Genomic DNA, 23466 nt, shown 5'->3' on the forward strand with positions numbered 1-23466 from the left:
TATAATCTTTGTATATTACATTAGTTTTGAATTTCTTTTTCCACTATACATGATGCCTGTTGACAATTTGCTATGCTTATACTAATTCAAAAAATTCAGTGCTATTTTCTTTTTTCATGACTGTTTAGTTATACCTTTTTTTCATTATCTTTTAAATCTAACTTTCATTCCTATTTTCTTTTTTCATTTTTTAAGGAAGCTTTTATTTTCTTTTCACTTTTTGGACTTGGAACCAGCAATTCTTTCACCCAATAATTATTTAAAAAGCACAGAATTTTGTAATGAGTAAGCCTCCTCCCTAATTCCTTTCGTGTGCTACATGTTACCTGGGATGCAAGTAACTTTTATTTCTGTTTCCGTTTTGAGTTATTCCGTTACTCTCTACATGTTTTTGCTTGTAATATATTGTCAAATTTATTACGTATGGTGCTCTCCCATCTCATTATTGTGATAAACTGTTATTGATTCTCTTGACACACTCCCCATTTTTTTGCTTTATTTTATTACAAGTTTTATGTATTTTTTTACTATTTTTTTATTTGTTTCTGCTATTTCATTCATTTAGACATTGATAAGAGTTGGATTACAAAGCCTAGAGGGAATGCAGAATATAGGGATGGTCTAAATAGATTCCTTGACTTCGCATTTGCCAATGCATCATCCGATGGGATGATACATTGTCCATGCCCTTTGTGTGGGTTTCGGTGTTACCAAACTAGAGAGGACGCGTACGATCACCTTCTGATGAAACCCTTTCCCCCTAACTATACCTTTTGGTTACATCACAGCGAGAGGATCGTAGATGAGAGATCCAGCGCTAGGGAAGAACTAGAACCTAATGTAAATTTAGGAGATCAAATGCGGGACATGGTCCACGACGCATTCAACTTCCCGGGATTACAGAGTGACGACGAAGACTCGAGGAATGGGCATGTCGGAGACGTTGCGGAGGGGTTGCCGTACTTATCTGATGAACCTAGCTGCGAGGCTTGTGCCTTTCACGACTTGCTTGAGGACGGCGAGCAGGGATTATATCCGGGATGCTCAAGATTTTCGAAGCTGTCTTTCTTAGTTAGGCTGTACCATATAAAGTGCATGTGCGGAGTGAGCGACAAGGCTTTCGGATTGATTCTAGAGCTACTGGGGGATGCCTTTGAGCATGCAAGGATTTCGAAGACCTTGCACGATGCCAAGAGGATCATAAGGAAGCTCGGCATTGGGTACAAGAAGATAGATGCATGTCCAAATGACTGCATGCTATACCAGGGTACAGACCAAGACTTGTCTAGATGCAAACGGTGTGGGGCATCCAGGTGGAAGCAAAAGACCAGGAAGAATTCTTTAGTCAGAATCAACGCCGTTGTCAAGAAGAATGGAAAACCTCTACCGGTGAAGATTCTCCGTTACTTTCCTCTGATTCCACGGTTGCAGCGATTATTCATGTCCAGCAAGACATCCGTTGACATGTTGTGGCACAATAGAGGAACCAACTCTGACGGTTCCTTGAGGCATCCCAGGGATGGCGAGGGTTGGAAAGTATTTGACAGGAGATATACTGACTTTTCTGGCGATCCGCGCAATGTTCGCTTAGCCCTAGCTAGTGATGGCTTCAATTCTTATGGAAACCTCAGTTCAAAGTACTCAATATGGCCAGTGATTCTTATTCCGTACAACCTACCCCCATGGATTTGCATGAAACAAACCAACTTTATTCTCTCTATGATTATTTCTGGTCCTAAAATGCCTGGCAATGACATAGATGTCTACCTACAGCCCCTGATCGATGAGCTGAAGGAGTTGTGGGCTGGTGTTGATACCTACGACGCCAGTGAGAAGAAAATGTTCAAGATGCGAGCTGCACTGATGTGGACTATCAGTGATTTTCCTGGCTTAGGCAATTTATCTGGCTGGAATACTTACGGCGGGAGAGCTTGTCCCACGTGCAATTTGGATGCCGAGACTATGCGACTCACCTTCAGTCAGAAATGGTGTTATATGGGTCATCGTCGCTTCTTGAATCGCGATCACAAATATAGACAGGACCGGAGTAGATTTGATGGCAAGGTAGATGATAGATCCCCACCTACCAAATTGACTGGTAGGGATGTCCTGAGACAATTGGAGGGTGTTCCTGTCTCACAAGGCAAGGTGCAAGCGGTGGGCGGTAAAAGAAGGCACGGACAGCAGACCGTGGTGCAAGACGAGTCTCCCTGGAAAAAGAGGAGTGTATTCTTTGATTTGCCGTACTGGGAGAACAACGAGTTACGTCACAACCTTGATGTAATGCACATAGAGAAGAATGTATGCGACAACATTATTTTCACCATGTTGAACGAGAGCGGTAAGTCCAAAGACCACCTAAAAGCTCGAAAAGATCTCCAGTTGATGGGCATCCGGCAGGATATGTGGCCAGTTGAAGGTGGAAAGTATCCCGCTGCAGTCTTCACCATGCGGAATCCAGAGAAGGATGTCTTTCTTAGGACAATCAAGAATGTGGTCTTTCCAGATGGGTACTCTAGCAACATTTCTCGCTGTGTTGATTTAAAACAGCGCAAGTTATTCGGCTTGAAGAGTCATGACTGCCATATTCTAATGGAACATCTACTGCCAATTGCATCAAAACATGTGTTGCCCACCCCAGTGTCCGCCGTCTTAGCTGAGTTATCAGCCTTTTTCCGAATAATATGCAGTAAATCCATAGATCCTCAACAACTACCTCTCCTTCAGGATCGTGTAGTCCATACCTTGTGCCACATGGAGATGATATTTCCACCTTCCTTCTTCACAGTTATGGTTCATCTAACGGTGCATTTGGTCGAGGAGGTCCGTCTCGGTGGCCCAGTGCATTACCGGTGGATGTACCCAATTGAGAGGTATTGATCCACTTAAGCTTTCTCGACCTGTTTATAAATGGATAGCTGTCATCTAGTAATTCGTACGTTATGTTCTTAAAGGTACCTATGTCGTCTCAAGCAGTACGTACGTAACAGGGCACAACCGGAAGGACCGATTGCAGAGGGCTACTTATCCAAAAAGATTCTCACATTCTGTTCTAGATATCTAGATAATGTCGAGACTAGGATCAACCGACCAACGCGCGTTGACGACTGGCCGATCGATGCTCCACCGAGCGAGATTGCTAACATGTTCCCAGTGGTTGGAAAGGCGGTCGGGGCAAGTTCATTTTTTACTCTAACAGCAACCGAAAAGCTTCAAGCACATCGTCATGTACTGGTCAATTGCATTGCTGTAGAGAAATTCTTGGAGTAAGTACAAAGCCTGAGCTATAAAATTATACAATGAGCCAATTTGGTACTGATAGTACTAAACTTGAACAAACCTTTCGTATGCACAGTGAGTACAGAGCCATCACAAAGAGAAAACTGCGAAGTAGAACAAGGTCCCAGTCTCATATAGATAGCGTTGTGCACAGGGAATTTGCCAACTGGTTCAGGCATAAGGTAATCTTTCATATCTCAGGATCCTACTACCCTTTGACGCCCTATTGCCTCTAATGGTTCAATTCCAGGTCCCATTTGGAAGCACCAATCATTCGAACGAGTTGCAGTGGCTCGCTTGCGGTCCCCTCGCTCAGGCCAAACGCTATCCAGCTTACAATGTCAATGGATTTAAATTTAGGACCATGTCGAGGGAGGAAGGGATGAAAACACAGAATAGCGGGGTTTATGTCACTTCGGATACTAGAAGTTATGCAAGTAAATGGGATGCCAATGTTGCTGTCGGCGGCATCTCGTATTACGGGAAATTAGTAGACATCATCGAGCTAAATTACAGTGGTCAATTCAATGTAGTCTTATTCAAGTGTATTTGGGCAGACACCACGTCGGGCAGAGGCATCCGACAAGACGTTCTGGGCCACACCTGTGTCAATTTTGCCAATCCGATTCACACCAGTGATCGAGAAGACGATGAGCCGTATATATTGGCATCTGAGGCTCGTCTTGTTTTCTACGTAGAGGATGAGGTGGAGAGCGGATGGAGTGTAATAGTCCATGTGAAGCCAAGAGATTTGTTTGACATGGGCGAAGATTATGAATATTGTGAGGTCGACCTTAATCCACAGGCCTGTATGACTAGCTTGCCTGAATTTGATGTCGAACGGCTGCGGTTGACAAGAGACGGCGATTTAGAGGAGTCCACTAGTGAAAGGGTTGAAGATTGTGATGAGGCTGCCGATTCCTAAAAAACTGTTCTCCACCATGCATGTAGCTCATATACATGGCAGTTCTGGATATATACTACTGTCCTGATTCACCTACGATAGATATTGGATTTTATTTTTGTCATATCATTAGATAATAGGTTGATTATAGTGACTTATTTGAGATTTTTTAAAACTTATCCCCTCATATAAAGCTCTTTTATTCAACTATGTCTTCACAATGCTATTACCTCTCCAACTAGACTTCTTATAATCACATTTTTATATTGTCCTTGTACATTCTTTCTATTTTTGGTGGACTATCAGGGAAATTGGAGAGCAGAGACTTCTTTCCCATTACTAGAAGCCGTTGGTTCGCAGAGAAGATGATAGCTGAGTCTCCATTCTCTTCCTTGGACCACGCAACATCCTTTGCAAGACAGGTGTGGTTTAAAGAGTCCCGCATACAATCATGGTTGGATGCCTTCTCTGGACAAAGTCACCTCTATCGAGCCATATCTCATGCGCCGAGATCAATGATGAGGGTTTGTTTGTTGCTGCCCAATTTATTTTTGTACTCCATTTTCTTATTCATGGAAAGCAACCATATTCATGTGATAATTCTAAAACTTTAGGAAATGCTTCATTGGGACCGAAAGTACCGGGCTAAATTTGGGTTTGAGTTTGTAACAAGTATGGAGACGTGGTTCTCACAGAAGATACTTGACGAGGTGAAGGTAAATATTCACTTATTACCTTGCTATTTATTTAACGTATCACAATTTTACTCACCCTCGTTATTTTGTTCATTCGGTTACCATTTTTATACTTAACTTCCTTTGAGCTGAACAAGTATCTCTCTTCTTGCTCCCCATAATTATTATTATTCCCTAATATTAAAAAATAATAATAATAAGATCATAGTTATAAGAGCATATATATATGAGTTAATTATTCCTAGAGCTATATGTAAAAAAATGAGTAAAGTTAAATAATATTTTAATTTAACTTAGTTTCATTCTAACCTTAGATAATGTCAATTTAGTTTCAATTTAATTTAATTAATTTAGTCTATCTTTAACTTTTTCCTTTTTTGAAGAAATTTTTAAATTAAACATTTTAAGAAGCAAAGACTAAACGGAATTATACTTCACTATAATTTGGTAACTTTAAGAGTGAAACTAAAACTAAGAAAAAAAAGGAGGTAAAGATTTTTATATTGATTACCTGGCAAATCCCATGGATCGTAGTTGCAAACATTGATCTCAGGATTGATTGAAGCTGGCAACTGAAAAGAGAAAACCTTACATTTCAAATACTGAAATAGAAGCTTCTCTTCTGTTGGTTGGAACCGAAATACAGGTGGCAATAATCTCACTCCATTCTTGTTAGGTTCAAAAATCAAACCAAACCAGTTGAGAATAAATGTAGCCCGCAATAATGCAGGAGTCGCTTATATCTTGTATCAATTTGAGACCTTAATCTGTGTGCATGAGGCATATTCTTTGATCTGACTTGAGCAGAAAGAGCACTCCAAAAGATTCATTCTGTTTCTGGTGTTACTGGTGTTCTCTTTCTTTGATGCCATAGTCTTCTTGCTATCTAATCTGTTTGCTATCTCAAGAAATAAAATGTAATGATTCTACTGCTGAGTCACCTGATTTTTTATGTTTTAGGTTCGGAATCATTTGAATGATTTTACATTGTCCCAGGTTTTTACAAACAGTATTTCTACATTATTTTTGTGATGTGTTGTACAGGCACGATATGAAAATACTCTTGTTGTTGAACTGGATATTGCAGCACAAGAGGAATTCAAACTCATAGAACACGGACTTGAACGTCTATGGGAACGTAAGAAAGACAACTTTACTTGTTGTTGATGTAATATGATTATGTTCATACACTAATTCTTGAAATTCTGCGCCTATTTTGTGCTACGATGTACCTCTCAGGGTTATCTCGATCCCAGATTCAGGAGGTATCCGAAGCTACTGGAGAGGTGGTTCCGGATTCATTGGAGAAAGAGGACGACATCCCCTCCGGTGGCTCTGAAAAAGCTGATTCTGCTGGACAAAATGCCTCGATGCTGTCGTATGACCTCAATAAAACGCCGGAAGAGAATGATTATCCTTATAGTGGAATGTCTCCTGATAAGAAAAATGCCTGGCACCTAGCTATGTGGGCGACTAGATACTTGAACCCTTGAGGATATTGCAATAGTTTAATTGAAGAATTAGGATTCAGATTTATAGGATGCCCAAGAATTGTTTTTTGAAGTTGTCGTGACTTTATAATTCTTCAGATTGTTATTAGGGATCGTTAGTATGCTGCATTGAAGGTCCTTGGTCTACTGCTTTACGTATTTCTGCACTTTATTAAAAGACTATCGCAAGATTCTGATTATCAAAAAATTTTTGGCACAATGATGAGCGAAATGTTTTGCTATGATATTTTCCAAACAAACTAACAAATAAAAATCTATCTATTTTTTTTTACTTTCTTTTGACGTCTAAAAAAAGTACCTAGAAATATGCTAGTAATTATTATTATTATTGTCATTAATAATATTATTAATATTATTATTATTGATAGTTATTATTATTTTAATAATTACTCACCTTATTATTATTGTATTCACGTCCTTCTTATTTTATTAATTATTATTATTATTTAATATTGGTATTTATTACTGTCTATTATTATTATTATTATTATTATTATTATTATTATTATTATTATTATTATTATACTTTTTTTGGCCTCATATATTTTTCATTTTTCAACTTAATGTTCACAATTTTTAACACAAATACATCTCTATCACATATTAGGTATGACTTTCTATCTATTTATATTATTTTTCATAAGCTACTTAAAAAAAGGTAAAACTTTACCAATTCAAGCCTATTCTTATCACCACTTAATATGCTTACGGTTATTATTGTTCATTTTACCCTATTATTATTATTATTATTATTATTATTATTGTTATAAAATGTTAAAATGAAAACATAGATTGCTAATCTTAAAGGAATTAATAGCTAGTGAGGGCTAAATTTAAATGTTAAATTTAAAGTTAATTGAAAAACAAAAATGAAAAAAGCTGTTGATAAAATGTAGAATTTAATATTATAATTATTATTATGTTTAACCCACGTACCGTATTATTATTACTATAATTGTTATTATGTTAAAATTTAAAATATCAACAGCAAATTTACGTTGTGCAATATTTTTTGGTTTTAAGATTTCTCAAATTATATTCTTCTCGGTTATGTTCTGTTTTTTTGGCAAAATATTTTCATGGTTCAAATTATTATTATTAGAATTAATATTATTAGTTCCCTCTAACAATCAAAATTAGGGATTTCGTTTAATATCAAATATTTCAAACACCCGCCAAACTTGATTACTCCTTATATGAAATACCCCTCGTCCGTAACCCACCCCTTCTTCTCAATCCTAATACACCCGAGCCATACCTCATAGCACTTAGCCCTGAATACAGTGAACGAAGCCCCACCCCCAAAGAGGAGCTCTCAACTGTCGCGTTCTGGCACCTCCCCACCCCCAAAGAGGAGCTCTCAACTGCTGTTAGGTCGTCCAATCGGGCCAGCTGTTACATCGTCCTCTCACTGTTGTGGTAATCACCAGTTCTCTATCAATTTATGATGGTATAATGTTTCTTTGATTGGACGTTCTTACTGCATATGAAGATTGTGCATGTTTCGATAATGGGCTGATTCTGGTTTTCCTAATTACGCATGTCTCATCTTTTGATGAAATCCCACTTCATTATTTGAATCTAGGTCAGTGATTATAGCCCAATAGGTGGTATTTACTTATATGGTTAGAGATTTGAGTGTATTGCTAGTTTAGATTTGAAAAGAAAGTTCTTCTATGATCAATGAAGTATGGAACTAGAGGTTCGTGCTGTGGGTTGGTTCTCTAAGAATCAATTAATAATCATCACACTACTGTATAGAAACCAGTAAATATGGTTAGTACACCAATTAGTGTGGAATAAAATAGGGCTAATTAATTTTTTTTACTGTGCAGCTCCCAGGACTGTAGTTTAGGAGCAGGATTTAGGTAGTAATTGGACTGCTGTGAATGAATGTTATGTATAATTTGAATGTCCAACTTTTAAATCCAAAGGTAGTAATTGGACTGCTGTGAATGAATGTTATGTATAATTTGAATGTCCAACTTTTAAATCCAAATCACTACTACTTGTAGTATATAAGGACCTTAAACATAGATGTATATCCAGCTCACTCTTTATAAGTTATTGTATTAGTTTTGATGTTGTCTCTTAAGATTGGACACTAATCAAAATTAGTTCAACAGCATTAATTCCTCAATTATTAACGTGAGTATATATCTTGTTGTCGTCAGGAGTTTACAATGGCTCGGAAAGGTCGATTCACGAAAAAATCAAAATTGGAACCAGGATCTCAGCAACCACTGGAGCGAATGCGATTTTGGACTCCCACCATGATGGCTCTCAAATTCTTCCGACCAATGGTGAAAGTGTCCCCGCTAGTGGTGATAGTGTCCCCGCTACTTCACGCCCTTTCCGTCGCGAAGTGAACCAAGGCCTGCTCCAGACGAGCACAAATAGTACCCAAAACTCGCTGACAGGCCATCTCAACTTGGAGGCTAATGCTATTGAGGAACCTCTTGTCGAAGAAGAAGTTGACGAGCTCCATGATGCTCCTGTGGTTCAGAGTCGCAGAGGACGCAAGACTACAGAGTTTTGGACTGTTAAGATCATAGGTATCTTTCCAAATTATTTTTCTTCCATCAACATCATTTAAGCTCCACCCATTATTAATTTACACAATACTGAAATTCGTTCATCCCAAATGCTTTCAGTTGCAAAACAGGTCAATGACATTTGACCTTCTCCATTTGTTTGCAGAGTAATTTTTTAATTTCTTGTATCATAATCTTTAATTGGATAAAATGTATTCTGTGGCCTGTCAAAATAATTATAAAAGATTTTGATTTATTATATTAATTTTATTTTTGCCTACATTTCAAATAAAGCGATAAATTTGTTCTTATTATTAGTTTTCTAAATTAAAAGTCGGTAATTTTTTTTAAATTTGTTTCAAGTGTTGCAAATCTACACCAATTTATGCATGTTATATGTTGAATTGATCCATCATAATTCTTTTGTTAGGTGTATACTAAGGTAGTATTTTAATATTATTATGTTATATGTAAATTTTTTCGCATGCTGTCCACAACGCAAATGTTATATTTGGCTTATAGATTCTGACGGCACAATCAAGCCGGCAAAACTAAGTGTGAGGGATGCTATGGCACGGCCTAACGGTAGGAAGATCGTGCTCAGGTTCAACAACGCAAAGCAAGCAATTGGAGATGAAGCTGGACTATTGAGTGGCGTGCTTGGTCTGTTGGGATCTGATTATGGAAAATTTTCCATCTGTAGGAAAAGTTGGCATCAGATTAAAACTAAAGACAAGGTTTATAACGAATGTGTCAAGGTAAAAGTTTATATCCCGGGTAAATTAAATTTGCTTATTTTTACAATTTTATTGACAACTTGTATTATCTGTGTAGCAAATTTTTCACTTTGATGAAGACAGCGAAGGAATTATTAAAAAAAATATGTTGAAAAGTATGGGGAAGGCTTGGAAGGAAACAAGGCTGAGGTTGTATGACCGTTTTTATGAGCCAACATTCACTATTGATCAAAATCTTGAGAATCGACCGCCGGGAATTGATCGAGAGCATTGGAGATGGTTCCTTGACTATCGCGCCGAACCTGAGACGAAGGTAATATACTGTATCGTTGTTACACAAGAATACCAATTATGCTGCATTGAGTCCTTTTCTATTAGATTCTAATCGCCCTTTGTCTCTGATGGACCAATAGGAGAAGTGTAGGAAAAATACGGAGAATCGATCAAAAAAACAATATACCCACAGTGGAGGTTTGAAAAGCTTCACACGGCGGATGGAAGATGAGGTAATTTACTTGTTTTGTTTAGTTATGCTAGTATCTTTGTGACTAAATTTTCATTGATTTTGTGGAAAATTTTAATGCAAAAACTTTGTTGTTACAGTCAGAAGAACAAGGAAGAATAATCGGTAGAGGAGAGTTATGGATTAAGATGCACAAAAAGAAGGATGGCTCATATATGAATGATGAAGCAAGAGCAATTGGTGTAAGTAGTACTTGTTAATTGATAAAGGTTAACACAAGTCAATTTAGGAGAATTACCCCTATTTTTTTTTTGTGATTTTGGTTGATAGTGCATATCTTTCCATGTTACTAATTTGTGTATGTAGGAAAGAATTGAGGATATTGAGCAACAGGATGAGTCTGCCAGAATGTTGTCTCAAAATGACTCCATTGCTCAGGTTTTCGAAAAAGAAAAACCGGGTAGAGTACGTGGTGTGGGTTTTGGACCGACTCCTAGTCAACTCTTCGGTCCGAATTCACATGCGCCTGGCAACGGAGTCCAACTAGAGGAGACCCAGAGGAGGCTGCTTGAATTGCAGGCAGAGCTGGAAGGCGAGAAGTTGAAGAGGAAGGCGATGGAGGACGAGGCAGCAGCAGAGAAGAAAAAGATGAAAGTAATAGAGGACGAGGCAGCAGCAGAGAAGAAAAAGATGAAGGCGATGGAGAGTGCTCTGATTTATCTGTTTCAAAGGCAGGGTGTGGAGCTACCACCAGACATCGCTGCAGGGATGAGTTTCATAGAATGATAGAGTGAAAATAGAATATTAGGATTGGAGTTATTTTGCATTGAAGTAAACATTTTATTGAATTAGACTGAGCAACTCTATGAAAGAGATTTATTTACTTCGTATTTTGATGGATATATTAATTTGTTTTGCTTATATTTAAATTTTGTTTTTGCTTCAATTTTATATTCTATTTTTGAGTTTCAAATTTTCACTCTTATAATAATGGAAAATAAAAAATAGTTAAAAAGAATAATTCAATAATATTATAAATAAATTACGCGTGTTTTATTTGAAAAACGAAAATTTCTTTTTTTTATTAAATTAGCGGCGGTTTTAAACCGCCGCTGTTTGGGTTCAGATCAACCGCCGCTAACTTTTAACATAAACTGATGTCCCATTTGACGGTGGTTTAAAACCGCCGCTAAACTTGTGGAAACTTGGACTCGTCATGCCAAATTGCGGCGGTTTTAAAACCGCTGGTAAATATGAAGGAAACCGTGAAAGACTCATTTGGTGGCGGTTTTCAATTTTGTGCCGCAAAAAGTTTGATTTAGCGGTGGCTATACCAGCGGTTTATGAAAACCGCCGCCAAACCCAATCCCGGCGCCCATATCCATGGCCTTTTATAAACCGCCGGTATTTGATTTTGCGGCGGTTTAAAACCGCCGCTAATCAATAAAAAAACCGCCGCCAATACGCGGCTACCTTGTATTACGTTGATACCTTCTTGTAAGCTAAGGTGTAAAAATATCCAAATTTCCAAGACTCTAACCATTATTTGACATAGTAAAATTCACTTAGAAAAATATAACAACAATCAACCCTTCTTCAAAATTAAAGCATAACCACAATTAATACTAATATTGTCTAGTAACACCAAATATTTAAATCAAGAGCAATGCTAGGGGGCCAGCAACATTTGTGATTGGTAGCCATCAACTAGCCATCAATGATGATTTGATGGTGTGAGATTGGTGTGAGATTTCATCCAATGGCTCACCTTTCTCTGCTGGTTACATGCTGGCCAAAATGCAATAAAATTGCTGGCCCCCTAGACTTTTCCTTAAATCAATACAAATAACACAATATTATGCATTAGTCTAAAGTCTTATGCATTTTAAACATAAAACATTAACTTATAGTCTTATAATGACAAATAATACAAAATATTAAGGTTTACAATACTTAAATTCCATATAAGAATAGTCATGATCTATCACTAATAACACAAAATATTAATTGTGTATGATGACCGGGCCGAGTTCGGGTGATCCGAGCTATGGTCCGAACCCGACTCGAAATAATGATCGGGTCTATTTTTGAGACTCTTACCCGACCCTAAATCCGATAAAATCACACCAAATTAGTTCCTAAAGTGTTCAGGACCGAGTTGAACCATATACACCCCTAATCTCCTCAATTCTTCATCGTACAAATAGTACGAGGATGTTTTCCACATACACAAGCTGTGACAGAAAAGATTATAGAAATGATAAATTAGTAATAATATATCTCAATGTGTATTCTGAAGTCAGAACTTTAGTCTTCACAAGTACAATAACTTTAATTTAATTTGTCCATCTATAGAGTATATAATAGAAACATTCAATCATTTTAATCACTAATCTCAATCATACAATTAGTTTTAGTAATTTGTTTCGATTATATATATATAAATGTATCACTTTTATTATATAAAAGTATCTTGAATACGTTTGAAAACATTTTCATGTAATTTTAATAACACAAGAATATACGATACTTACGTACTTAACATAATCCTGTAGTAATTTTTCTTTAATAAAAATATTACTGTATTATAAATGAATTTCAATTAAAATAATACATTTTAAAAATATTCTTAATATGATTTTTACTTACAAAAATATCTGTCAGATTATAAGTTTATTTTTTTTTTGTTTTCAATCCAATTTCTTAGTTTCAATATATATATATATATATATATATATATATATATATATATATATATATTTCAATCATAAGCGTATCATATAACACATCAAAGTAAGATTGTCATGTTTACGTTTCTATTAACGGTGTTAATTAATAATCTTAAGATATAACCAAAACATATTTAAAATATTAAGTACAAAATTTGAACTAATTAAACATTAGACTAACTTTAAAATTTTGAAAAGTTTCAAAGATAAAAAATATAGTTACCCTGTAACATTTTCAACTATAACACAATGAATAGAAACTACAAAAATATATGCTTATTATAAGATACATAACATACATTAGGAGTTATATTATATTTTTACAGTTCTATATATATTTTCTCAAAATTACTAACTCTAATAATTTTGTATTGGAATAAAGTAAAATAATTTTTTAATAATTTTTGTCATAGAAAAAAAGAAAGAAAAAAAAAAAAGCCTTTTCCATTACGTAATCAACTTATGGTACAAAGTTAATTATGAAGCAAAGTGCATTATTTATCTTGAAGATCAATACCTCCGTATCAATTCATTAAGTAAATTTAATGCTTACCTTAAACACAAACATATGAAATGCCTGCAACGAATCTTTATTTGATAAATCTACAGAACTGGCATGATTCCAAACGACCAAAACCATGATGGCATGTGCCAAAACCTAAAAATTGAAAATTACAGTAATTTTAAGGCATTACTACAATGATCAATAATTTCACTTTTTTCGTTTGATATAAATCAATCACGTAATAGTAGAAATAGGAAATTTCAAGAAATACTTTCACTTTGGAAATCCTAATTATTATAGTCGGTTTGGTAAAATTTATTAAAAAGATAGTTGTGCTTGTCAAAAACATAAATATCTTATTTTGTATTTAATAAATTTAAAAAATCATATATTTATATTTTTCCTTCAAGAGTTAGCAATATTTATAAAAGTATTTATAAAATCATATATATATATATATATTCTTAGTCTTTATTAAATTTATATTTATTACAATCCTTATAACTTTTAAAATCAAACATTAGTGCCAATGAGTTATAGCTCAAATGGCATAGTCTCTCCATACTCAATTAAGAGGTTACCGGTTTGAGCCTCCTATCTTTGGTTAAAAAAAAAAATCAAACATTAGCGTGTACTTTATTGAAAACCACCTTTATTTTGTTTGGAGTTATGTTGTATGGATATAGGATACGACACGACACGGGATACGCGAATTTAAAAGTCTTATAAAACAGGAGACAAGGCATATATATAAAATATAAAGTAATTTTTAAATAAATTATAATGATATTTTGCTATTTTGTTGATATTAAAATATAAATTAATTTTTAATTATTTTTAATATATTTTTTATGTATATAAAATATTTAAAATATTTTTTGTTTTAATAATTAATAATATATACTATTTTTAAACTTATTCCAAGAATGCATGTTAAGAATAAAAATAGACACACTGATACGTGATAGTATTTAAGTATGTTTAAGCCTATCTAAAAAATAATTTTTTTTATGTTTTATTAAGACACTATTGGATATAGAAAATATACATATTAAACGAATATCAATGAATATTATGTTCGAAATGTGTTCAACACACAAATACGATAAATCAAAGAAGAGTCAATGTTTCATAGGTTTGGAGCCATGTATATATAAGCCATGTTCTTGGATAAGAAAAGGCTTGGTTTTTCTTTGGATTAAAATGAATGCAACACATAAATAACTTTAACCAATATAAATAAATAGTATTTACCGTGAAAATTTTGCTCCATAGAGAAGGAGATAATGCTCCCAATGTAATAGCAACTCCATAAGCCATTTGAATAAGTGAAATGCATAACCAAAATACCTTGCAAAAGATTAATAAAACAAATAAATGAAGGTATATGTAATAGCAAAATCTGGTGAGCACTGTTTTGAAGAGGTGTTGTATACTTTTTGAAAAATACAAGTTTTTTATTTTGTATTTGATAAATAAAAAAATACATGTATTTATGTTTGCTTTTTAAAAAATGAGTATTTTTGAAAATACTTAAAGTGTAATTTTTTAAAATTAATTTTATATTTATTAAAATAAAAAATTTTAATATAATTTCATACATAAATAAATTTTTAAATTTATTATTATATTTGTTTTTATTATAATATTTTTAAATTTTAAAAATTATTTACTAAATATAATTGTTGTTGTTTGTGTTTATTAAAATTTATTTTTTATTTCATTTATCAAAACAAATAGATACTATAATTTTTAAAAAAATTATTTTTTAAAAAATTAGTTTTCATAAATTATTTTCGAAAAGTAAAAGACCAAAATTTTAATCTGAGGCTTTACAACAAGGTACCTTCTTAACACCCAAACGTATTGCCAAAGTTTTGAGGCCCAATGCTTTGTCTCCTTCAACGTCTGCTAAGTCCTATTTATTATCATCACATATTGTTATATCATTTGATTGAAAACATCCAATAAAAAGATTAGTGTTCTAATATAAAATATTATATTTAATTGCTTAAAAATTTACCTTTGATACTGATATAACTGAATAGAAACAACCCATGACCAAACAGCCAAGAAGTAGAGATCTTGGATAAACAGCTGCCTGTTTTAGTACAAAGGTCTGGACAACATACATTCATGTATTTGTTCCAAAAAATGTATTAGACTTCCATCAAAATTGCATCATATATAGGAAACTAAATTAAATAATATAGTTATTAGAAAAAAAAAAAAAAAAGGTCTTGAGAGTCAATATTGTACAGTCAACTTCAGTAACTAACATTTACATTAGAAAAAAAAAATCTGATATTTTTAAAAACAAAAATATTCAAAATTTAATTAAAAATATCTAAAATACAAACTCAACAAAAACTAATTAATTTTTTAGTAGATTTTGATACTTATAACTTATTTAACAACCTGGTTGAAATTGATTATATATTATAATATTAATTTCCTATGATCACTTTTTATTGGGATTCTTTTCAATGAAATATTAAATTATTCTTTATGTATATAAAAGCTAATTTATATGAAATATGAAGAATATGTCTGTAAAGATTACAGGTCAGTGGAAAAGTACCTTCATGTGGAGAAAAGCTCCTAAATTAAATGTTGTCAGCAGTGTAATTGTACTTGATATTATTGTAAGAATTGTAGATCTCTTCCATCTCAACAAAGGTAACTAGAGAGAGTTTAGAAATGAAAATAATTGTCAAGTCACCATTAAATAAATATTTCATATTTGAGAACATCAAAAGCATGAGCCCATGTTTTTAATCTCTTAAACATAATCTCATACTATATACAAGGTTAAGTGAAACTCATTGAAAGTAACAAGTAAAAAATTTCAAGTAGATAGGAGGAACTCAAATTAACAAACAAATTGATGATGTAGTTACCTAATAAGTTAATCTAAGAAGCAAAGTGCGTATAGGTTCAAAACAAGATAAACAGAGTGCCCATATGTTCAAAACCTAAAAAACAGATCCCAATTTCTTAAATCCCTTCTTCGGGTTGAAGTTCTAACGAACATCTCCTCATTTGAGTCATTTCCGTGTCTTAACTTGCATGCACTTTTTAGGGTCAATTTTACAAAACAATTATTGACTAAACACCCAAATTAACCTCTAAGGAATTCTAAAAAATTTTAGATTAGATATTTTGATTTTGTTATAATATCATTCATCCCAAAAGTTTAAATTGATATGAAAAAACGATACGAACAGTTATACCTCTAATACTTCTTCTCAAGAAAGAGTGTCTTTTGGATTGTTTAATTTTTACATTAGTTATCTTCTTTTCTTTTATTTATTTTATGATATTTTTTTTACTTTTGAGATTTATCAAAGATTAAATTCTAGACCTTTCAAACATAAAGTTTTAATATTATGTCTTAATACCATTCTTCCCAAAAGTTTAAACTAATAAGAGAAAATAACATGAATTGTTATATTTTTAACATATTTTAAATATTTTTTTCTCAAAAATTTTTGACAATTATTTTCATTAGATAGATTAGTCTTTACTAACTTTCAATCAAATTTTTAATATGCATGCTAAAACAATAAAGGAATTAATTAGTCTATTTTTAAAACAATAAAGGAATTAATTTATTTTACATTAGTAGTAGTTCTCGTCTTCTCGATGACTTGTTGAAAATAAAAATTTATTGGATAAGATGATTTAGATTGTAACACAAATAAGACAAACAAGGCAAGCAATTTAGATGAACAAGTTTTTTCCAATTTTCAAAGAAAGCTACTTACATTAAATGCATAAGCACTCGTTAGAACAGCAGTGATAAGATTGGTCCAAAGCAATGGCTTTGATCCTACCATCCATGTAAGCCCAATACTCTGTACAAAAACCATAACAAATTAGGAGAGAGAGAGAGAGAGAGAGTTAAGGCGAAATACATTGTATTAACGAAAGAAATTTAAAAAAAAGGGAAGAAAGTGGAAATTAAATAGTCACTTTCTCATGCATTTTGAAAATTTATTCAGGAGAAATAATAATTATTAGTGATATGATTATATATGTATCTCTTTTTATTATTTTAAATTTTTGTTAAAAAATAATTTTATAATATAGTATTAAAATTTTTATAATCGAAAATTGTATAAAATTATGTTTTGTCATCTTTTGAAAGAAGAAAAAAAAAATAAAACAAAAAGAATGATTCAAAGTTTAAACAAATTTTTAAATAAGACATTTATTGAAGGAAACGTGTCATAATTGAAGTTGGATGCTAAAAATAATCACTCTAAACATCGTACCGAAAGTAGACAGAATCCCACAATTATAACTCCACGTGTGTAGGAATAATCTCCAGATGCCAAAGGAAGATATGGCTTATTGATCTACAATGAAATAATATTTAGTAGCATAAGTAGCTCAATATATATGTATAAGTAAACCTAGTCTATTGAGGTAATGAAAATCCGTAACTTATTTTTAGTAGTAAGTGCATACCTTATCTATTTCAACATCGGCTAATTGATTCGCTCCCATAACATATTGATGCATGCACAGGACAGGTATCATATACTGAAACATAGCCAAAAATTTTAAAATTAATAAACCACTTCTGAAGGTAAAATAGTACCTTACAGAGTAGAGAAGATACTCTTTCTATATATTTCATTCTTTCTTTTTATTTTTTAACTACAATTGTTTTAACCAGCTCTTTTGTTTTTCCATGTTACTTTATAACATATTTTGTATATTATATGAATAATATAATTAAATGAAAAATATTAAGTGACAAAATTTATAAGTGGACAGACCTAAAAAGTGTTATTTTTTGATAATACAATTGTTGTATTTTTTGACAAAATTTATAAGTGGACAACAATTGTATTATCAAAAAATAAATAGATCATTCTAAAATATAAGTGGACAGACCTAAAAAATGTTAATAATTAGACAGAATCTGATACAAGAATAATATTAAAAATATTAAATAAAAATAAAATCTTAAGAATAAATTTATTAAAAATGTTATAAATAAAACATTTTTTAGTAGAAAAATAAAAAATTAATTAATGTTGACTAACATTAACTCGGCCGTTATCTAACATTTCTGGAACCAGTCATAACTTATAATGTTGGGACAAGATAAAGGATACGCTATCCCTTTGTTGTCCATCCCGGTTAGATATACTTACTTATCAAGTAATACTTTTCTGGGAAATAATAGATATATAAATGACTAGAAATTATTGGGGTTTTTAAATTATTCAAAAAATAAGTAATTTGAAATTAATCAATTCATATATTAACTAAACATAAATAATATAAATTCAAAATAAACAATTAATTTGGAAGTTCTAATAATTAAAACCAAGAATTACGAACTTGTATTAAATTTATAATTACTCTATGAATTCAAGTTTATGTTATATATACCATAGAATACTCATCTCTCCTTAGATAAGTATCAAATTTTTTTATGAAGCTATTATTATTATATTTAACTACAAAACATAGTATTAAATAAATTGTGCGCTTTTTACTCGAGTTTATCACCTGCAAAAATCCTTTTAAAAATAACACTGGAGATATATCTGAGAAAGTGTCCACTGCAAGAAGCGATGAAGACAGTGCACCTGAAGTCTTTGTCCAAAAATAAGAAAACAAAATTAGTAATTAATAACCGTTAAAAATTTAATTATTCATGTATTTTCTATTATCAGTTAAAATTTTTTATGGAAATAAAATCATGGTAATGATTAATTATTTATTTATGAAACTAACCACGCCAACAAATGCATACAATCTTGTAAACTTGACAAAACTATTCAGCGCATTTCTGATAGATTCCAAAGTGCTTTTTGATTCATCATGAGATTTTAGTTCAGATTCATATGATTCTCCAGAAGATGCATTCATTAAGTATTTTTTCTCAAATTTATCACTTCTAGATGATCCTCCTTCAATGCCTTTGTAATGGAGCTTTGAATTATACTGCAAGGATCTCCTAATACTGTATTCTTTTGTGAGATTCCTATTATTGCACCACAAACCTCTCTTTGCATAAGAACCTAAAAAAATAAAAAAAATCCAAATTAAATTTCACATTAGGACTGGTGTTAAAAATTGAGACAAGTATAATTATTTATTGGTTTGCCTAACATACATGTGCAGATGTGCTCTAGGAGTATATATTAATGTTACCAATTAAGACAATTTATATATAGAATAATATAAAGTTATAATTTTTAATCTATTTATTCTTTATTTATTAAAAATAAAAAATTTATAAACTTCTATTAATAATAATTTTTAATATTTGTCTTTTATTGTATTTTAAAATATATTTTATACAAATAATTAATTTAGTGACTATTTTTTATCTACATATAATATGATTATATAATAATTATGTAAGGTGCTAATTTTGTGGTTTCCATTTTGTAGGTGACTTATCCTTTATTTAATAAATTATTCAATGTCTACTATTTTTTGTGTGTATAAAAATATATAAAAAGAAATAGGGTTTGTACTATTATTTATGAAAATATAATATCTAAAAGTATCATGAAATAATAAATCAAATGTTTGAAAGATATATTTAAAAAAATTATATAGTAAAACATTATATTTATTGTAAGTATGCATTGATTTGGCTTGTTTTGCTTGTACAAAAATATTTAAAAGATAATAAAAATAAATAACATAAAACAGTCTAAAATAATTTGATTTTTATTTATTAATTATTATTAAAATAAATAAATAAATAATATTAAATATAATAAATATGTTATTATAAATATTACATATATAAAATTATAAATACTAAATTAAATAAAATAATAGCTGCTGAAGGTGTCATTTTGTATCATATCAAAACATTTGACCGTCAAAACAAGGTGGACTTATGTTTCTCTGAGTTTGTAGGGACCGATTAAATGCTCCTTGTAACTTTTGGAGCATCAAAATTCCACACAAAAAAAAAATAGTAAAACAAGTTGTATTTTATTTGTTTTTATTATTATTATTATCATTATTTATTTTTTGTATTGGACTAGTATACTAAAACTAAATGAACTTGGGCCAAGACTTTTTTATATTTTTGTCCGGTAAAAAAATCTGGATCATTCTCAAATTAAATTACATTACTTTATTTTGAATTGATATTAGATTACATAAAATTATAAAAAAAAAAGTTAAAAAATGAAAAGACAAGAATATTGTTTTAGAATTAATATTAAAAGATTAAAATATCTTTTAAAAGTAACTAAAAATTTAATTTAATTTTAAAAAGAATAAAATAAGTTTGTAATAAATTTTAAAAAGACAAAAATACTCTTTTTAAGATTAGAGTTATTCAATTATTTTAAAAATAAAAAATTTATATTAAATTTAAAAAGATAAAAGTACTCTTTTTGAAATTTGAAGAGTAACATTAAAATTTAAAAGTCTAAAATATCTATTTAGTATTAATGGTCTTTAAATGCTTTAAAAATAAAAAATTTGTCCTGAATATTAAAAAAATAAAAATATACTATTTAAGATTAATTTTGAAAAGACAAAAATATCTTTTTAAGAGTATTGTTGTTTAATTAAATTATAATTTTAAAATTCAAATTTAATTTTAAAAAGATTATGATCTATGATGCACTGACACAGACACAGGACACGCTGATACGCGAATTTTAAAATCTTACATGACATAGGGACACACATATATATAAAATATAAAGTATTTTTTAGATAAATTGTAATGATATTTTGATATTTTATTGATATTAAAATATAAATTAAAATTTTTAATTATTTTTAATATTTTATTTTAATTATATCAAGTATTTAAAATATTTTTTGTTTTAATAAATAATAACATATACTATATCTAAATTTATTTTAAGAATATATGTTAAGAATAAGACTGGACACGCGGACACGTGATTGTATTTAGGTGTGTCCAGGAGTGTCCGGAAAAGAATTTTTTATTTTTTATTAAGACACGATTGGACACAGCAGACATGCATGTCGGACGAGTATCGGTGAGTGTAGTGTCCGAAATGTGTCCGACACACGGACACGATAACTCAACAAAGTGTCCGTACTTCATAGATTACGATACACTTTTAAATAATTTTAAAATTACAAAAATACTAGTTATCCAAGGGAATTTTTTTAAAATAAATAATTTAATTATTTTAATTACCAAAATATGTAATTTGTAGCATATTTACTAATTTACATCACATTGATTTATCTCATTTACAATGTAAACGAGATAATTATGAATGCATTTTGTTTATAAATAAAAAAACGAGAATAATAAAAATATAAAAATAATAAAAATATTAATAATTTAAGTTAGACCAAATTATTAAAAATAGAATGCTTTAAATAATAGAAAAGATGGACGAAATCAAATAATAGAAAAGATAAACGATTTTGATAATTTAAAAGTTAAATTAACACATTTAACTAGACATATCACATAATTTAAAAGTTAAAAAATTATCCATTTAAAATTAACACATTATTCTTTTAGAAACTAACTCATTTAAATTAGTATCTATCGAATCTATTATTTTCAAATTTATCGACAGTATTTATTTTTATAACCAACTCTTATTTGTTAGCTTAGTGATTGAGAGTGGGATGGTTTGCAAATGGCACAGACCCCTTTTATACCTTTTTTAATAGTTTTTTTTATTTTATTTCAGTAAAAAAATTAACACTAATAAAATACTAAAATAAAAAAAACGTTGCTTAATAAATAAATAAATAAAAATAAGAGATTAATTTTTATAATTATTTTATATTTTTTATTTAAAAGTATAATTTTAAATTAGTGTTAATTTTTTAAATACTAAGTTTTTTACAAAAATATAATTTTTTGACATTAATTGTTTAATGATATTATCAATATATAATAAAAGTTTCATTAATATAATATCCCTTAGAATATTGCGCTAATATATTATAATATTAATAATGTAAAAACATTTTAAAACTCTAAATAATACAAGAATATTGTAACATCCACGGAATTTGTATATATAATTATATAGTTATATACTAGTGGCAGGACTTTAGGGTTCTCTTATGTTTGACCATCAAAACAAGTTGGAATTGTGAGTTAGATTGGTTGACTCACTTAGATGCTTATAGTTTTTACTCAATTTAGATAACTTGTGTCTTGTGATGAGTTGAGTGGCTGAATTCAGATCAAGTGAGTCGATTTGACTCTTTTTATTTTAATTTTTTATTCAAACAAAAAAGTGAAAAACTATCTAACCTGATTAATCTCTATTATTATTTAATAAAAACATAACAATCGTTAAAAATTTTAATCATTCATCCATACACATAAATGAACAATCTTATATGAAGATTAACTTAACTAATAGAATAAAAAATTAAAGATTAAGTTGGTGATTAAAATTTTGTTGACAATTAAAGTAGTCGATTAAGATTTTTAAAATCTAATTTGAGGTTTTACTCCATTATCTTATTGTAAACGATAAAGAATAGAAAAATAAACACAACAATTCAAGAAATTAAATAAAAAGAAAATAAATAATAATAATAATAATAATAATAATAATAATAAAAATGAAAGAAGAGATACCGGTGGTGGTGGGAGTAGTAGGAAATGATGACCCTAGAAGCCCAAAAGCCATTATTCAATCTAAAGAACAAAGAATGCAATAGGAGCGAAATTCTGAAAATGCAAGACAAAAAAGGGAAAAAGAAACAATCTCTTTGTGCAATCTAGGACATTCATTGCTCAAACTATTTAAAGAACGCAACTGTACTGATAAAGACGGACCAATTTGCTTTGCCGATGCACTGAAAATTCTAAATTCAACAGCTGAATTAAATATCAAATTAAATCAAAAAAGAAAAGGTTAGCTGAGAAGGCATATAATAAACAACACAAACAACGAATTAAAAAAAAAAAGATAAAATTAAGTTTAAATTTTATATTTTTAATTAATTAATTATTATCATATTTTAAATTTTAAAAAATTAGAATTAACTCCCTTAAACACATTCATATTACGAACGGTTCTTTCCATCCCTTTTTAACCTTTATCACGCAGCCTGCACAGTCCTTTACTGGTCCACATTCACATTTCACCGCG

The 23466-nt window shown here is 30.6% G+C and overlaps 4 protein-coding genes across 4 annotated transcripts; 3 read left to right on the top strand and 1 right to left on the bottom strand.

Moving 5' to 3' along the window:
* Positions 1-669: 669 nt before the first annotated feature.
* On the top strand, positions 670-4204 carry LOC107611441 (uncharacterized). Its single transcript, XM_088497073.1, has 4 exons — positions 670-2873; positions 2955-3266; positions 3356-3461; positions 3530-4204. Exons 1-4 carry the CDS (start codon positions 670-672, stop codon positions 4202-4204), a joined length of 3297 nt encoding a protein of 1098 aa, XP_088353199.1.
* A 344-nt stretch (positions 4205-4548) lies between these two features.
* Positions 4549-6586, top strand: LOC148549778 (uric acid degradation bifunctional protein TTL-like). The gene is made up of 4 exons (XM_088497075.1): positions 4549-4707; positions 4798-4899; positions 5923-6016; positions 6118-6586. The coding sequence occupies exons 1-4, from the start codon at positions 4549-4551 to the stop codon at positions 6369-6371; spliced, it is 609 nt and encodes a 202-aa protein (XP_088353201.1). The 3' UTR covers positions 6372-6586.
* A 393-nt stretch (positions 6587-6979) lies between these two features.
* On the top strand, positions 6980-10909 carry LOC148549779 (uncharacterized). Its single transcript, XM_088497076.1, has 6 exons — positions 6980-6999; positions 9429-9681; positions 9758-9973; positions 10074-10166; positions 10264-10365; positions 10490-10909. The coding sequence occupies exons 2-6, from the start codon at positions 9493-9495 to the stop codon at positions 10907-10909; spliced, it is 1020 nt and encodes a 339-aa protein (XP_088353202.1). The 5' UTR covers positions 6980-6999; positions 9429-9492.
* Positions 10910-11696: 787 nt separating this feature from the next.
* LOC107611443 (naringenin 8-dimethylallyltransferase 2, chloroplastic-like) lies at positions 11697-23099 on the bottom strand. The gene is made up of 12 exons (XM_016313367.3): positions 22950-23099; positions 19115-19401; positions 18887-18973; positions 17831-17905; positions 17635-17718; positions 17125-17214; positions 15939-16040; positions 15381-15476; positions 15204-15275; positions 14612-14707; positions 13406-13510; positions 11697-12357 (listed from the first exon to the last, which is right to left on the bottom strand). The coding sequence occupies exons 1-12, from the start codon at positions 22999-23001 to the stop codon at positions 12316-12318; spliced, it is 1188 nt and encodes a 395-aa protein (XP_016168853.2). The 5' UTR covers positions 23002-23099; the 3' UTR covers positions 11697-12315.
* Between the last annotated feature and the right edge of the window lie 367 nt (positions 23100-23466).

The sequence above is a fragment of the Arachis ipaensis genome, chromosome B8, assembly GCF_059453495.1.
Source record: "Arachis ipaensis isolate K30076 ecotype BB chromosome B8, ASM5945349v1, whole genome shotgun sequence".
Classification (NCBI taxonomy): Eukaryota; Viridiplantae; Streptophyta; class Magnoliopsida; order Fabales; family Fabaceae; genus Arachis; species Arachis ipaensis.

Bases quoted from the DNA above. Each gene is read 5' to 3' on its own strand.
- LOC148549778 (XM_088497075.1), top strand. From the start codon at position 4,549: ATGATAGCTGAGTCTCCATTCTCTTCCTTGGACCACGCAACATCCTTT. The intron at 4,708-4,797 runs GTTTGTTTGTTG...CTAAAACTTTAG, and splicing joins CGCCGAGATCAATGATGAGG to GAAATGCTTCATTGGGACCG. The intron at 6,017-6,117 runs GTAAGAAAGACA...TGTACCTCTCAG, and splicing joins ACTTGAACGTCTATGGGAAC to GGTTATCTCGATCCCAGATT.
- LOC107611441 (XM_088497073.1), top strand. From the start codon at position 670: ATGATACATTGTCCATGCCCTTTGTGTGGGTTTCGGTGTTACCAAACT. The intron at 2,874-2,954 runs GTATTGATCCAC...ATGTTCTTAAAG, and splicing joins TGGATGTACCCAATTGAGAG to GTACCTATGTCGTCTCAAGC. The intron at 3,267-3,355 runs GTAAGTACAAAG...TCGTATGCACAG, and splicing joins GCTGTAGAGAAATTCTTGGA to TGAGTACAGAGCCATCACAA.
- LOC107611443 (XM_016313367.3), bottom strand. From the start codon at position 23,001: ATGGCTTTTGGGCTTCTAGGGTCATCATTTCCTACTACTCCCACCACC. The intron at 13,511-14,611 runs GTAAATACTATT...TTCAATTTTTAG, and splicing joins TATGGAGCAAAATTTTCACG to GTTTTGGCACATGCCATCAT. The intron at 12,358-13,405 runs GTAAGCATTAAA...TTTCTGTCACAG, and splicing joins TTCATATGTTTGTGTTTAAG to CTTGTGTATGTGGAAAACAT.
- LOC148549779 (XM_088497076.1), top strand. From the start codon at position 9,493: ATGGCACGGCCTAACGGTAGGAAGATCGTGCTCAGGTTCAACAACGCA. The intron at 9,682-9,757 runs GTAAAAGTTTAT...TTATCTGTGTAG, and splicing joins TTTATAACGAATGTGTCAAG to CAAATTTTTCACTTTGATGA. The intron at 9,974-10,073 runs GTAATATACTGT...ATGGACCAATAG, and splicing joins GCGCCGAACCTGAGACGAAG to GAGAAGTGTAGGAAAAATAC.